Source organism: Suncus etruscus, chromosome 12 (assembly GCF_024139225.1).
Source record: "Suncus etruscus isolate mSunEtr1 chromosome 12, mSunEtr1.pri.cur, whole genome shotgun sequence".
In the NCBI taxonomy this organism is placed as follows: domain Eukaryota; kingdom Metazoa; phylum Chordata; class Mammalia; order Eulipotyphla; family Soricidae; genus Suncus; species Suncus etruscus.
The window spans coordinates 442,862-456,581 of record NC_064859.1 but is presented as its reverse complement, the minus strand read 5'-3'; the positions used below and the strand labels follow the sequence as shown (position 1 = coordinate 456,581).

The window sequence follows — 13,720 nt, the reverse complement described above, 5'->3', positions numbered from 1 at the left end:
GGATGGTGGCTTATGATCATAGATAATGGAGAACTCCCAGGGGCCTATGTTGAGTTTTAAGTATAAAGTGGGGAAGTTTAAAAGATATTTTGGAATTGTTTTTAAACTTCTGGGAACCAATGGCTATTCTTGGTATTGCAAGATACAGTTCTCTGCTCTGAAACTTATGTTAGCTTGAAAAGCAAAAGGATTAAGGCGACAAGAGTCAAACTAGATGGTTCTAATGTTTGTTGGTAGGAAATGCCATTTTTTATGGTCCTGATGATTTTTAACAGCTATTTTAGCAACGAAGTGATGAATTGTGGTACTTGCTATCCCTTGGGAGAATGTGGCCACAGAAAAAGGTCAAAACTAATGGGAAAAATGAGTTTTATTGCTTAATTGTAGATTCAATTTATTTGTGCTTTTCCTGATTTTTTTTTTTGCCATGTGTTTTGTGAGTTGACTAATTGTCTTAGACAAGCTACTGCTCAAAAGCATATGTGTATATAATATATTGTATCTATTCTTATATATAATATTAAATATATAGAAAAGGCATTTATATCTAATGTTTTCTAATCTTGGACATGATATTTTAGTCTTGGTACAAATCTTATCATCTGCAAAAATGAAGAGAATAACTTATATGATATGTATTTGCTTCTAGTTGTAAGTATCTAGACTAGAAATCTTTGTATTTTTCTTTGGACTGTTTTCCCAAACCTTACATTACATTCCTCATTACAGTGCAACCCAAATATGCTCCATGTCACCAATGACAACAAGACTGGACTACAATGAAATAAGAACAAAGAGAGAGTGAGCAATTAGAAATTTTTGTTAAAATTTCATGATAATCCCATGCCTGCTATATATACTAGTTTACAAAAGGTATAGTTTGTTAGACTTTTAAATTACATTTTTCTGATAATTTGACTGAATTTATAAAACAGCAGCCTACATGGAATTGAAAAAATAAAAGCAAAACAAACTTGACTTTCATTTGTGTGGTTTAAGAAGCCCTGTTTTTATGTACAATGACAAAAATTTTTCTGCTCCTCTCTCTACTCTGACCATTAAGAGGTATTTAGTATTTCCTTCTCTGGGGTTTCAAACAAATCAAGGCAAGATATTGCCTATCTGTCTTATTAACAAGATAAAGTTGGTGGCAAGCAGAATTTGTTATAAAAAATTTGCCATAGAGAAAATAAGAGAAAATTCTAGAGCAAAAATGAGGTACTCTTTGATTTTTATATGCATCTGTTTTTATAAAGCTAGTGATGGTATCTCATATTAAGATGATATAGAAATCTTAGCTCAGGAACCCAAAGATCAGTAAAATTGCTTTCCTAACTTTCTTCTACTTAAGAATATTTTACAAATTAAGACTACTAGAAGAAACAGTATAATGAAATGTCCACAACCATCTGATATCGATAAGGGTAGGTAAAGAAGGAAAGGTATGTCTGACTTTTTACTAAAAGATGTTAGACATTATTACAAATGCTTTCTTTCTTTTTTTTGGGTGGGGGAGGTCACACCTGACAGTGCTCAGAGGTTACTCCTGGCTCTGGCTCAGAAATGGCTCCTGGCAGGCACAGGGGACCATATGGGATGCTGGGATTCAAACCACAGTTCGTCCTGAATCGGCTGCATGCAAGGCAAATGCTCTACCACTGTGCTATCTCTTCGGCCCTCTATATGCTTTCTTAGAGTATATTCTATCATTCAGATTCATCCAGTGTTGGGAAAATTTATTATAAACTCAGGCTTGGTAGAGATACGTGTAAGCAAAAGTAGATATGTATCAATTTCCAGTGACTTTGATCTTTTCATGTGAAACTAGGGTAAATGAAATAGTCTTCCAATGGGTCCACCTAAATTTGTTCCATGCCCTTTTATTGTGAAGGAAGTAGAATCATTCCAAGAAGACTATTCTAAGCTGGGAAACCTGGTGCACAATGCCTGGTGTGGAACAATCTCTTGGTCTGCAGTTGCTGTTTACACTATGTAGATTTTGGAGAGCACTTCCTCTTCCAAAGCTAGAAAAATAAACATTTAGCCTGTCCTTTTAACAGCATAAAATTTCTCTTTCTTTCAATTTAATTATTTTTATTTTGGTTTTGGCCCACACCCAATGATGCTCAGGGGTTACTGCTGGCTATTCGTTTAGAAAAATTAATGACACTACTGTAATAAGGCCAGAGACAATAGAGTTAAGGGCCGGAAGTATGATGGGCTCACAATATGAAGCTCACCACAAAGACTGGTGAATGCTGTTAGGGAAATAACTACACTAACAACTAGCATGATAATGTTAATGAGTGAAAGAAGTAGAATGCCTGTCTCAAATACAGGCAGGGGTGGGGGAGGACAATGGGGGCGTTGGTGGTGGGAAGGTTTCACTAGTGAAGGAGGGTGTTCTGTTTATGACTAAAACCCAACTACCATCATGCTTGTAATTATGGTGCTTAAATAAAGATTTTATAAAATTAAAAAAAAATCACTCCTGGTTCAGGGGACTTATGGGATGCTGGGAATTGAACCCAGATCTGTTCTGGGTCAGCTGCTTCCAAGGCAAAAGCTTTACTGCTGTGCTATCGCTCCAGCCCCTGAATTTAAAAATGTTAAAGGATAAAAAAAATATATATATGTATATATATACATATATATGTATATATATATAAGTATATATATATATATATATAACATATTTGAGAACTACACTGGCCAACTTGGCAGGCATTTCATATTTACTTGAACTCAACAGGAATTAGATTTGGTCTTCTGATTTTCCTACCTCCATCTCTCAGAGCAGGTTATTTATTATCTGAGTGAGTCTGTGTTAGTGGATCAGACTTACACATGGCATGTCTATTGTAAGTGCATCTGTTTGACAAGATTGATGCTAGCCCAAATTGTTTTATATTGGTTTTCATTGTTGAAAATTTGCTGTACTCATTTTTGGTTTGGCATAAGTAGTTTTAGTGTGTTAAGTGTCCCTGTGGTTGAACATTTTATCTCTGTAACACTTCATGCAAAGGAAATTAAAAAAATATATAGTGAAAGCATTTTTCCTAATGTGTTTCCAATCAGCTGTGCACTTTAATACTTTTATTGGTAGAAACTAGGAAGAAGAATGTTACTGAGATTTTTTTCATTCATAATTTTCTGGGAAATTAAATCATGTTTCCCAGTTTATAAAATATAAAATAGCTATTGAAAAACATTAGGCACTTTATTTTTTCCTTTGTGTATATGTTAGGTTTTTTTTTGGGGGGGGGGAATTGTTTTTTTTTTTTTCTTTTTGAGCCACACCTGGCGGTGCTCAGGGGTTACTATGCACTCAGAAATCGCTCCTGGAAAGCTCGGGGGGCCCCTGCAGGACGCTGGGAAATGAACCCGGGTCTGTCCTGGATCAGCCGTGTGCAAGGCAAGTGCCCTACTGCTGTGCTATCGCTCCTGCCCCAGTTTTTTTTTTTTTCCTTGACATTTTTTGTTTTACTTTGTTTTGCTTTGGAGCCACACCCAGAGGTGCTCAGGAGTTACTCCTGGTGGTGCTTGGGAAACCATATGGGATTCCAGGGATTGGGCCTGGCGAACACCCTATCCACTGTACTATCACTCCAGCCCCTGTTGATTTATTTTGAATCTAAAACAATCCTGGGAAGAAGTCCAGTTGCACCTTCTGTATCTTGATAAGAAAATCTGATCTGAGAGCTGGAGATGGATAGTATAGGAGGGTAAGGCACTTGACTTGCATGTGGCTGATCTGAGTTGATCCCAACACCTCTATGATCCCTTGGGCATTGCATGGAGTAAACCCTGAATACAGAACCAAGAATAAACCCAGGTGTATCCCCCAAACTGAAAGGAAAATCTGCTGTAAATTTACTTTGATTTATCAGAGATGAATCACTGGACCAGAGAGCTAGAGAGCCACCTCTTTTCATTCATGTGTGATCCTGTGTACATGATGCCACTTCTGTGGAGCAAGCTATCTGGACTATAGCCAGTAATTCTCTTTGCCCATTGGCATCCGCTGGATATAGTGACTAGAGGCACAGCCTGAGCCTGGGATGCATCCTCAAGAAGTATGGATCAAAGGTCTTTGCTATGATCATCACACCATTGTTACTTTGGCTCTTTTATAAGAACTTAGACTAACATTTTTGTTGCCTCCTGAAAGGATCCCTGGTCTTTGATTTCTGCTTTTGCCAAAGAAGTCATGTGCAATAATAAGTACACGAGTAGTATCTGATTTTTTCTGGATAGGTCACTGCCTGAAAATAAAAATCAAGTTAAATATAAAAGTGAAGTAAGTCCAAGGGAGAGAGATAAACACAGAATAGTCTCACCCATCTATGGGTTTTAAGGAAAATAAGACATTGAAATAATTCCTAGATATGAGGGCCGGAAGGACTGGCTCAAGATATGAAGCTCACCACAAAGAGTGATGAGTGCGGTTAGAGAAATAACTATGCTGAGAACTATCATAACAATATCAGTGAGTGAGGGATGTAGAAAGCCTATCTGGAATACAGGCGGGGGTGGGGGAGGGAGTAGATGGGGGCATTGGTGATGGGAAGGTTGCACTAGGGAATGGGGGTGCTCTTTTTTATGGTTGAAACCCTACTACAATCATGTTTGTAATCATGGTGTTCAAATAAAGATATTTAAAAATAAAATAAATTATAAAAATATAAAAGCATAGTGCTGAGAGACAAGAAATGGAAGGTTTTTAACTGGTGAAGACACAAACTTGTCAGGAGTCTTAGGTACTAAATCTTAAAATCATTTATTATATTTTAATTGTATATTTGTATTTTCTGGCATATTTGAAGTGGCTTTGTAGCTATTTTGAGTTTCTTTATCCTCATTTTTGATTGTGTTTTTTGCTCTGCTATCCTTCAGTGGCCAAGTGAATTCATTGCTTCATGGTTCTCTAATTAAAATATAGTTCATAAGTTAATTTTATTAATGAAAGAATTAATGTAATTAAGCATCAAGTTGATACTTAAATAGGTTATTTGTGATTTAGGAGAGAAACAATTAGCAAGTATGGTGTTTCACATGATCACCAGTTTTAGGTTAGAGGAATACCATCATTTGTTCTGCAGATTTGGGAAATATGCATTCATTTCCTACTTCTGTTTTCATCTAGGTTGTACCTATGAAGGCAACACCTATAATAGCTCCTTCAAGTGGCAGAGTGCATCCGAACCCTGTGTACTGCGTCAGTGTCAGGTAAGTATTATTATCTCTCCTCCTCTCTCTGAAAAGGAATCTGTAAGATTCTCTGAAACTTCTTCTAGACAACAGAAACTATTTGTCCCCATAGAAAGGCAAAAGTTTTTTTTTAAAAAAATTAAAAAGGAAGTAAAAAAATGTCTCCATGTACACATTTATAGTGACATTCACCACAGCAAGACAGACATAGGATAGGGCCTGTATACGATTTACTTCCAAAAACACATGGCAGAATTGTTCACACTGTTGTTAAATAGTGCCTGGAAAAACTCTAGAAAGATGCAGATGTCCTTGGGGAAAATTTATGTCTTCCTCTGAAGTCAATTTCTAACAAAACACGATTCCTCTAAGTAGAAAGAGTTATTGTTAAGAGGTTATATGTTTTCCTTCTTTGATTTAGAAACATTTTGAACTGGAGCCGATCTGTAATTTGTGTTAAGCCAAAGCAATTAGTGCATTGGAACCTCAATGATTTTGCCAGGATGAACTGAAGAATCACCAGTTGAGGAAACTCACTCTGCTCTGCTCTATCCTGAGTCCATGTAGCCCACATGACTAGACTCAAAGCCCAAGCTAAACCCAAAAAGAAAAGGAGGAATCTAAATGTTCAAACTCATTTTTCTTTTTCTTTTTTCTTTTTTTTCTTTTTTTTTTTTTTGCATTTTGGGCCACATTTGGCAATGCTGAAGGGTTATCCCTGGCTATGTGCTCAGAAATAACTCCTGGCTTGGAGGACCATATGGGACAACGGGATATTGAACTGTAACTCCACCCTGGATTTAGGTGTACCTATCTGAGACCCGCCCATTTCTGGGAGGGGTCTTGGGAACTGAATATTAAGTGTGACCTTACCTGCAAGACCCCGCCCATTCCTGGGAGTGGTCTTGGAAGAGGTAGATAAGCCTTTGAGCCAGGGGATTAGGGGCTTCTGCCCTGCTGGGCTCTCGGGCTTTTGGGTCTTGGCCCTTTTGGTCTTTGGCCAGCATGGAGGTCAAAGGAAGATGGCTGAAAGGAGTTAAGATTCAGGGCCAAGAATAACTAGTGCTTGAAAGGTTATGAGTAGGCCACACACATGTGGTGAATAGGGTATGAATAAAGCTGATGCTTCCTGATGCCTGTCTCTGGATGAGTGATTCCGCCGTTCACCTGGGCCTGGGACCTGCCAGCTGAATGGGGTGGCAGAGAGAAAGATCCTTCTACATCCACCTCCATCCATTTCCATCCACCACCATCTTTAATTATTTAATACAACATAGAACCGTGATCTGTCCTAAGTTAGTGCATGCAGGGCAAATGCCTTACCACCTGCATCACTGCTCTGGCCCCTCAAACTCATTTTCTTTTGTCAAAAGTTTCTGTTAGAAAATAATGTTCTGAGGCCAGAGAGATAACATGAAGGTAAAGCGTTTGCCTTGCATGCAGAAGGACAGTGGTTCGAATCCCGGCATCCCATATGGTTTGCCCGGGGCAATTTCTGACCTTTTACTCTGCTTTTACTCTGCCTCACATGGGATGCTGGGATTCGAACCACCATCCTTCTGCATGCAAGGCAAACTCCCTACCTCCGTGCCATCTCTCCAGTCCCTTGTATTGCAATATTATAGCCCTTTTTCTAGTCTCTTTCCTGTTCTAAAGCAGAGGACAGTATAAATGTACAGCCAATGAGGCACAGACTCTGCCTCTCACTTAATTAGCTTTTTAGCCTCTCTGACCTCTATTTTATCCCCATAAAATGAGACTTGTGCTCCAGTATACTTGTGACCAGTAAACAAGCCTTTTTAAAGCCTTTCTAAACTCTTTTCTGAAGACCTAGAAAATGGCTCAGTGATTGGCAAGCACAAAGCTTGAGTTCAAGCTTGAGTGCTGAGGAGATCCTGACTGTCGGTTTGTTAGGGATCTCAAAGACAAGAGGCCCAGAAGAATTAGCTCAGTGACTTTGGAACTGTGCAGATACGAGTTTAATCCCAGAGCCACTTGTGAGTGGAGCCAAACCTGCTGTCCCACAGTTTTGGTCCCTGGTGAGGGAAGAAAAGGAAATGAAATATACTTTACAAACAAACCACTTCCAGTGGAACCTGTGTGCACTGAATACCAGACAGATAATAATTTTACTAACCATCTGGATTGCTTAATTTAAACAGAAGTCTAGCTTTTTCTTGTATCCCACTAATCAAAAGATATGAAATTTTTTACCTTTATCTTTGTATTGAAAGAGGAAATTATCCAAAGATCACAGGCAGAAAATTTATGCTGGGAAATACCCTGAACTTTCCATCTGGATTACAGATACAAGAAACTGATCCTGGGCCATACACGGCTTTTTGAATAGCTTTAGTTGTGTAACAAAAGTCCAGATTCATTTTTTGAGTTGTATATTTTGACAGTCTTTCTCCATCTAATCATAATATAGTGCCACAATATTCAAAACCTCAGGCCGAAACAGATAGGAAGACAATTAGAATACAGTTTACCTTGTGTTGAGCTTACAGTGAAACATGGATGAAAATTACCTAGTCACGACTAAGTTGGCACATTTTTAATCATATGCTATGGACATTCCTCAACCAAAATTAAACAAACTGACAAACAAAAATCCATTTACAAAATGGGTAGAGCATCTGGAGAAAACAAAGTCAACTCTGAAAACTAATAAAAACGGTTTCAACTGACACCGAAGTATTAGATTCAAGAACAGTTTGGAAATAAGTCACTTGATTTCATTTTGAAGACATAATAGCCTTTATGTGACATGTGAAATCTCTCTCTCTCTCTCTCTCTCTCTCTATATATATATATATATATATATATATATATGTAAATGAAAACTTTACCACAATTGTCTGCATTATCATTATTTACACTACACTGTCAGGTTCTGTGAGAGGTGGAATGTATTTGTAAAACTGAAGAAGTAACTGGTCTAGATGTTTCCAGTCTGCAGTATTATGTATGCTTATACTCTGCCTCATGTATAGTGACTGGAAGGGTAATAATGCAGGATCTGTGATGGAAAATACAGCAAGTATTGAAATGAAATGCTGTCTTGAATAAACAACTAGATGCTGCCAATTGCTGACAGAAAGCAAGAAGCTGGTACCTGCAAGACTGAAGAGGAAGAACTGGAGAAAGAGAAAGAGCAAGGATTGAGAAGCAGTCCAGCAAGGGGCAAGACTGGCACACTGATTTGAAGAGTTTTACCTGGAGAGTCCTTGGAAGCAATAGACACCAGGGACCACCAGGGACCCTGATGCTTTGCTTGGCTTTTCACTTTTCTTCCCACCTCAGTTATTTTCTAGCAGTGAGGAGCTGATGAGAGGTCTCTGACTGACTTTGCTCATTAATTTCTGTTTTCAGGAAGGTGTCGTCACAGAGTCGCAGGTTCGGTGTGTAGTGCATTGCAAAAACCCATCCAAGCATCTGGGAACATGCTGTCCCTCATGTCCAGGTAACATTCTCTCAAGGGTTTTATGATGGTGGCGGTGGGCTACTGCTGGAAGCTTCCTGCATAGCAAAGTTATAATTCCCCCAAAGTTCCCTTGAGATGTTGAATGCCCTACCCACTTTTGCTTGGAATTTTTTTCAGCTGATTTTTTTCTCATCTGTGAAGCTGATGGGTTTAGAGAGCAAACTCCTTTGCATAGAAATGCCCACTCAGACTTCGGCATGCCCAGACTAAATGCAGTGTGCTGTAGGTCTTGGCATACACCCCTCTAAGCTTGGAGGCCTGCTTTCCACTGCACAGGGCCACAGGTAACGCTGATTTTGGAAGGAAAGTCTGTGGTTTTTCCCTTGCTTCTAGAAATGTCTTTTTACTGTTTCATATTGCAATACCTTGGCCAAAGCTTGCCCTGGTGATGAGGTGACCAGATGTTTTCTGAAAGCTGAGAACTGTGTCCCTAAGTGAATGGTCTTTGCTAGTCTTGGTTTATGCTCTGGTGCAACAAGTTGGACTATCTATGGAGAGGGGCCTCTCCCTCTCGTTGACAGCAAAAGTGTCTTTCCTTTCCAGTGGCTGGAATGCTTCCTCTTGCCTTTTTCAATAGGATCACAAAGTCCTCCAGCATCTTTTCTTTTTCTTAGGTATGAGCCTGGGGATTTTGAGGTGAAATTTATTTTTGGATCCCTTAAACCCCTGGCCCATGGTCTGAGACAGATGTTCTGTGTTTGGGTTTTACCGAGTGCTTTTCCTCGTTGGAAATTGTACAATCACTCCTCTTTGCTTTATGGGTGAGCCTTCAGTGCCCTAGATCCTTCCTTGGACAAGGATCAAGTGCTTGGGCCCTCCCACCCCACCCCACCCCACCCCACCCCACACACACACTGTGGAGAAGAGTCCAGCTCCTCTCCCCTACAGTTAACTTTCCCCTTCATCTGAATATTTCCTTTTCCAAGTTCTTTTTTCAATCATGAATGACTGTTTCATGTATTCCTACAGTCTTCACAACTTCAAATATTTTCAAGTTCTAGAACAGTCTTATTCCAGTTAGATTTGCCTTTAATACTGGCAAGTCTATGGCACTTGTACTATTAGATTAGTTTTAATGAAGAAAAAAAAAACTAAAATTATTTTTTTATGTCTTTTTTCTTGCTTTGGGACTTTAGCAGATGCTATGCAAGGACAATGCCTAACTCTGCTTGGGGGCTATTCTTGTTGATAGATGTTCCAGGGACTATGTGGTACCAGGGTGATGTGGTACCTGTGTGATTTGATCTTGCATGTCAAACCTATACTCAGTCCATTGAGCTATCTTTTCAACCCTTAAAGTAAAATAATTCTTTTCATAATCCAGTTATTTTATATTTATCAAAATGAGTGCTTTTGTTTCCTCTGAGTAAATTAAATACTTTGTTTCATGTAACCAAATTTTGAAGTACCATTAGTGGTTGTTATTTTTTATTAAGTTACATCAGTAATTTCTAGGTTGCATATTAAAATTAGTGGGAAACTTTTTGAAAGTAAATTTTGGGGTTGGGGATGTTTCAAAGGGCTATAGGTTATGTTGAATATGGGAGGATCAGGTTCACTATCCCATATTTCTTTTTTGTTTTTTTGTTTTGTTTTTTTTGGGGGGGGACACACACGGCGATGCTCAGGGGTTACTCCTGGCTGTCTGCTCAGAAATAGCTCCTGGCAGGCACGGGGGACCATATGGGACACCAGGATTCGAACCAACCACCTTAGGTCCTGGATCGGCTGCTTGCAAGGCAAACACCGCTGTGCTATCTGTCCGGGCCCCACTATCCCATATTTCATGGTCCATGATCACAACTAAAAGAAATGTATGAGTACAGAGATAGGAGTGACCCCCCATATATATGAATAAACACAAATACACAAGAGCCACAAGTACAGCAATTAAGGAAGTTGCTATATATAAACCAACCCTGATTTGATCCCTGGCACTGCATATGGTCCTCAGAGCACCATCAGTTCTTCAATGTATCATCAGTGTTGGGGGCCAGAGTAATTGTACAGCCAGTAGAGCATTTGTCTTGCATGTAGCTGACCCAAATTTGATCTCTAACATCCCATTTGGTCTCCTGAGCTCCACCTAGTAAAGAATCAGAAGTCACCCCTATATATGGCCAGATGTTGCCAAAAAATGGTGTCAGTGTTAAAAACCAATTAGCCTAAAATTAAAAAAAAGAAAAGAGTGGTCTCAGGAATAAGATTTGTTTGCCCACAGCTGGAGATAGCATTTTCTTATTATTTTCATTGACACATAAAGCCATGTTTATTAACCAAAGCTTAGATTGTTATTTTACTAGAGATCTTGTCTCTCTATCATTATTTTTCATAACAAATGCCCAATGTCTATAAAGGATCTTTCCCATAACATTTCAGCTCTTTGGGGCCAAAGTGGTGGTGCAAGTGGCTGGTGATTGCCTTGCATGCACTAACCTAGGACAGACTTCAGTTCAATTCTCCAGGATCCCATATGGTCCCCCAAGCCAGGAGCAATTTCTGAGTACAGAGTCAAGAGTAACCCTTGAGCATCACTGGGTGTGGCCCAAAAACCAAAAAAAAAATTTTTTTTTCTACTCTTTTAAATGCTTATACTGCTGGTTTTGTCATACCAATGGCCAAATTAGCCATATCAACAATTGGCAAATAAGGGCATTTTAGACCTTTGCCTACCTCAAGGAGGTCCTGGTGATGTCCGCAGTTCCAGGCAGCTTTATTGGTGATCGAGTCATAGTCTTTTGATCCCAGTAGAGCCCCCAAATGTTAGGGTCCGAGTCGAGGACAAAACCACACAATTGTACTAAAGCTGAACAAAACTTTATTCCATGAGCCACAAGCTCTTGTACTGTCAGGGTCTTCTCCCCAGTGGAGATGAGAACAAGGGCATTTTAAATGAAAATTTTAACATGGAGGAGGTTTAAAGGAGGGACTCTGAGACAATGGTGGAAGAAGGTGAACACTCAAGTGAGGGGCAGAGTGTTGGAACTTTGTATGCATGAAACTCTTTTATAGGTAGTAAATGAAGGTGACTAAACTAAAATTATAAAACAAGTAAGAATTCTATGGCCTGTTTCCATTATAAGCCATCATCCTTGGGCAAAGAGCCAAAAAGGATTAGACAAGAATGTCCTGAAATGTTTTGAGCAGAAATGGAACAAAATGTCACATGTTTGTCATTATATAAAACACCTTTCCACAGTGGATGACAGATATGTCCTTCTCAATTACAAGGAACATGTCCAGCTTCTCTACACTGACCCTATGAGATATGGCTAAGGTCTCCTTCCTAAGACAATAAATCAATAAATCATGCATGCTAGATGTGGTTCCTCTGAGTCTTCAGATTTGCATTCCAAAGTCCAAAGGTAGAGGGAAGAAAGTTGATTTTTTTGATGCCATAAAGAGGGCATATGGTATGCCCAGGTTTCACATTGATGGGGAGAGTGTGTACCACTGGCATAACCACTTTGAAAGATTTTCTGCCCAGCATAAATAACTGTGGAGCAATTATTTTGGAGTGTGGGCTTGGAGGTGGAGGTTTTGTGCCCCAAATCACAAGGACTTGAAATCCACCTCACCTTTGACTCTCCTTACTTAAGGGCCTTGGACATTTCCCCCTGTGTGGTGAACAAACAGTACTTCACCTCTCAGTGGGTGGCCAAAAGCAGAGATATTCAACCACCAGTCCATAAAGAAATGCTGATCCATTGGCGTAGACAGGTTGAAAAACCATTGGTCTACTGATCATGTTATAACTGCTGGTTTGTAGTTCAGTATGTGGGACAGGGGCCCAATCACAGGTATCAAGGTTGACTATTGATAACCAAGAGGATTTAGAAATATATGATGTTCAGTGATTAGAATTACAATACATCCTTCCAGGTCCTCCAGCAAAAAGTGAAATCCAAGAAGCTACTGAGCTAATGTAATTCTTTTTTTTTTTTTTTTTATTTAAACACCTTGATTACATACATGATTGTGTTTGGGTTTCAGTCATAAAAGGAACACCACCCATCACCAGTGCAACATTCCCATCACCCAAGTCCCAAATCTCCCTCCTCCCCACCCAACCCCCGCCTGTACCCTAAACAGGCTCTACATTTCCCTCATACATTCTCAATATTAGGACAGTTCAAAATGTAGTTATTTCTCTACCTAAACTCATCACTCTTTGTGGTGAGCTTCCTGAGGTGAGCTGGAACTTCCAGCTCTTTTCTCTTTTGTGTCTGAAATTTATTATTGCAAGAATGTCTTTCATTTTTCTTAAAACCCATAGATGAGTGAGACCATTCTGCGTTTTTCTCTCTCTCTCTGACTTATTTCACTCAGCATAATAGATTCTGTGTACATCCATGTATAGGAAAATTTCATGACTTCATCCCTCCTGACAGCTGCATAATATTCCATTGTGTATATGTACCACAGTTTCTTTAGCCATTCGTCTGTTGAAGGGCATGTTGGTTGTTTCCAGAGTCTTGCTATGGTAAACAGTGCTGCAATGAATATAGGTGTAAGGAAGGGATTTTTGTATTGTATTTTTGTGTTCTTAGGGTATATTCCTAGGAGTGGTATAGCTGGATCGTATGGGAGCTCGATTTCCAGTTTTTGGAGGAATCTCCATATCGCTTTCCATAAAGGTTGAACTAGACGGCATTCCCACCAGCAGTGCATAAGGGTTCCTTTCTCTCCACATCCCCGCCAGCACTGTTTGTTCTCATTCTTTGTGATGTGTGCCATTCTCTGTGGTGTGAGGTGGTATCTCATTGTTGTTTTGATTTGCATCTCTCTGATGATTAGTGATGTGGAGCATTTCTTCATGTGTCTTTTGGCCATTTGTATTTCTTCTTTGTCAAAGTGTCTGTTCATTTCTTCTCCCCATTTTTTGATGGGATTAGATGTTTTTTTCTTGTAAATTTCTGTCAGTGCCTTGTATATTTTGGAGATTAGCCCTTTGTCTGATGGGTATTGGGTGAATAGATTCTCCCACTCAGTGGGTGGCTCTTGTATCCTGGGCACTATTTC

General features: G+C 39.4%; 1 protein-coding gene across 1 annotated transcript in view; it reads left to right on the top strand.

The window, feature by feature from the left end:
• The window catches only part of BMPER (BMP binding endothelial regulator), a 375,585-nt gene that overhangs the window by 80,196 nt on the left and 281,669 nt on the right, over positions 1 to 13,720 (top strand). Inside the window, exons 4-5 of the mRNA XM_049784999.1 lie at positions 5,147 to 5,229; positions 8,587 to 8,677. Coding sequence (XP_049640956.1) covers positions 5,147 to 5,229; positions 8,587 to 8,677 — 174 coding nt within the window. The remainder of the gene's footprint in view (positions 1 to 5,146; positions 5,230 to 8,586; positions 8,678 to 13,720) is intronic.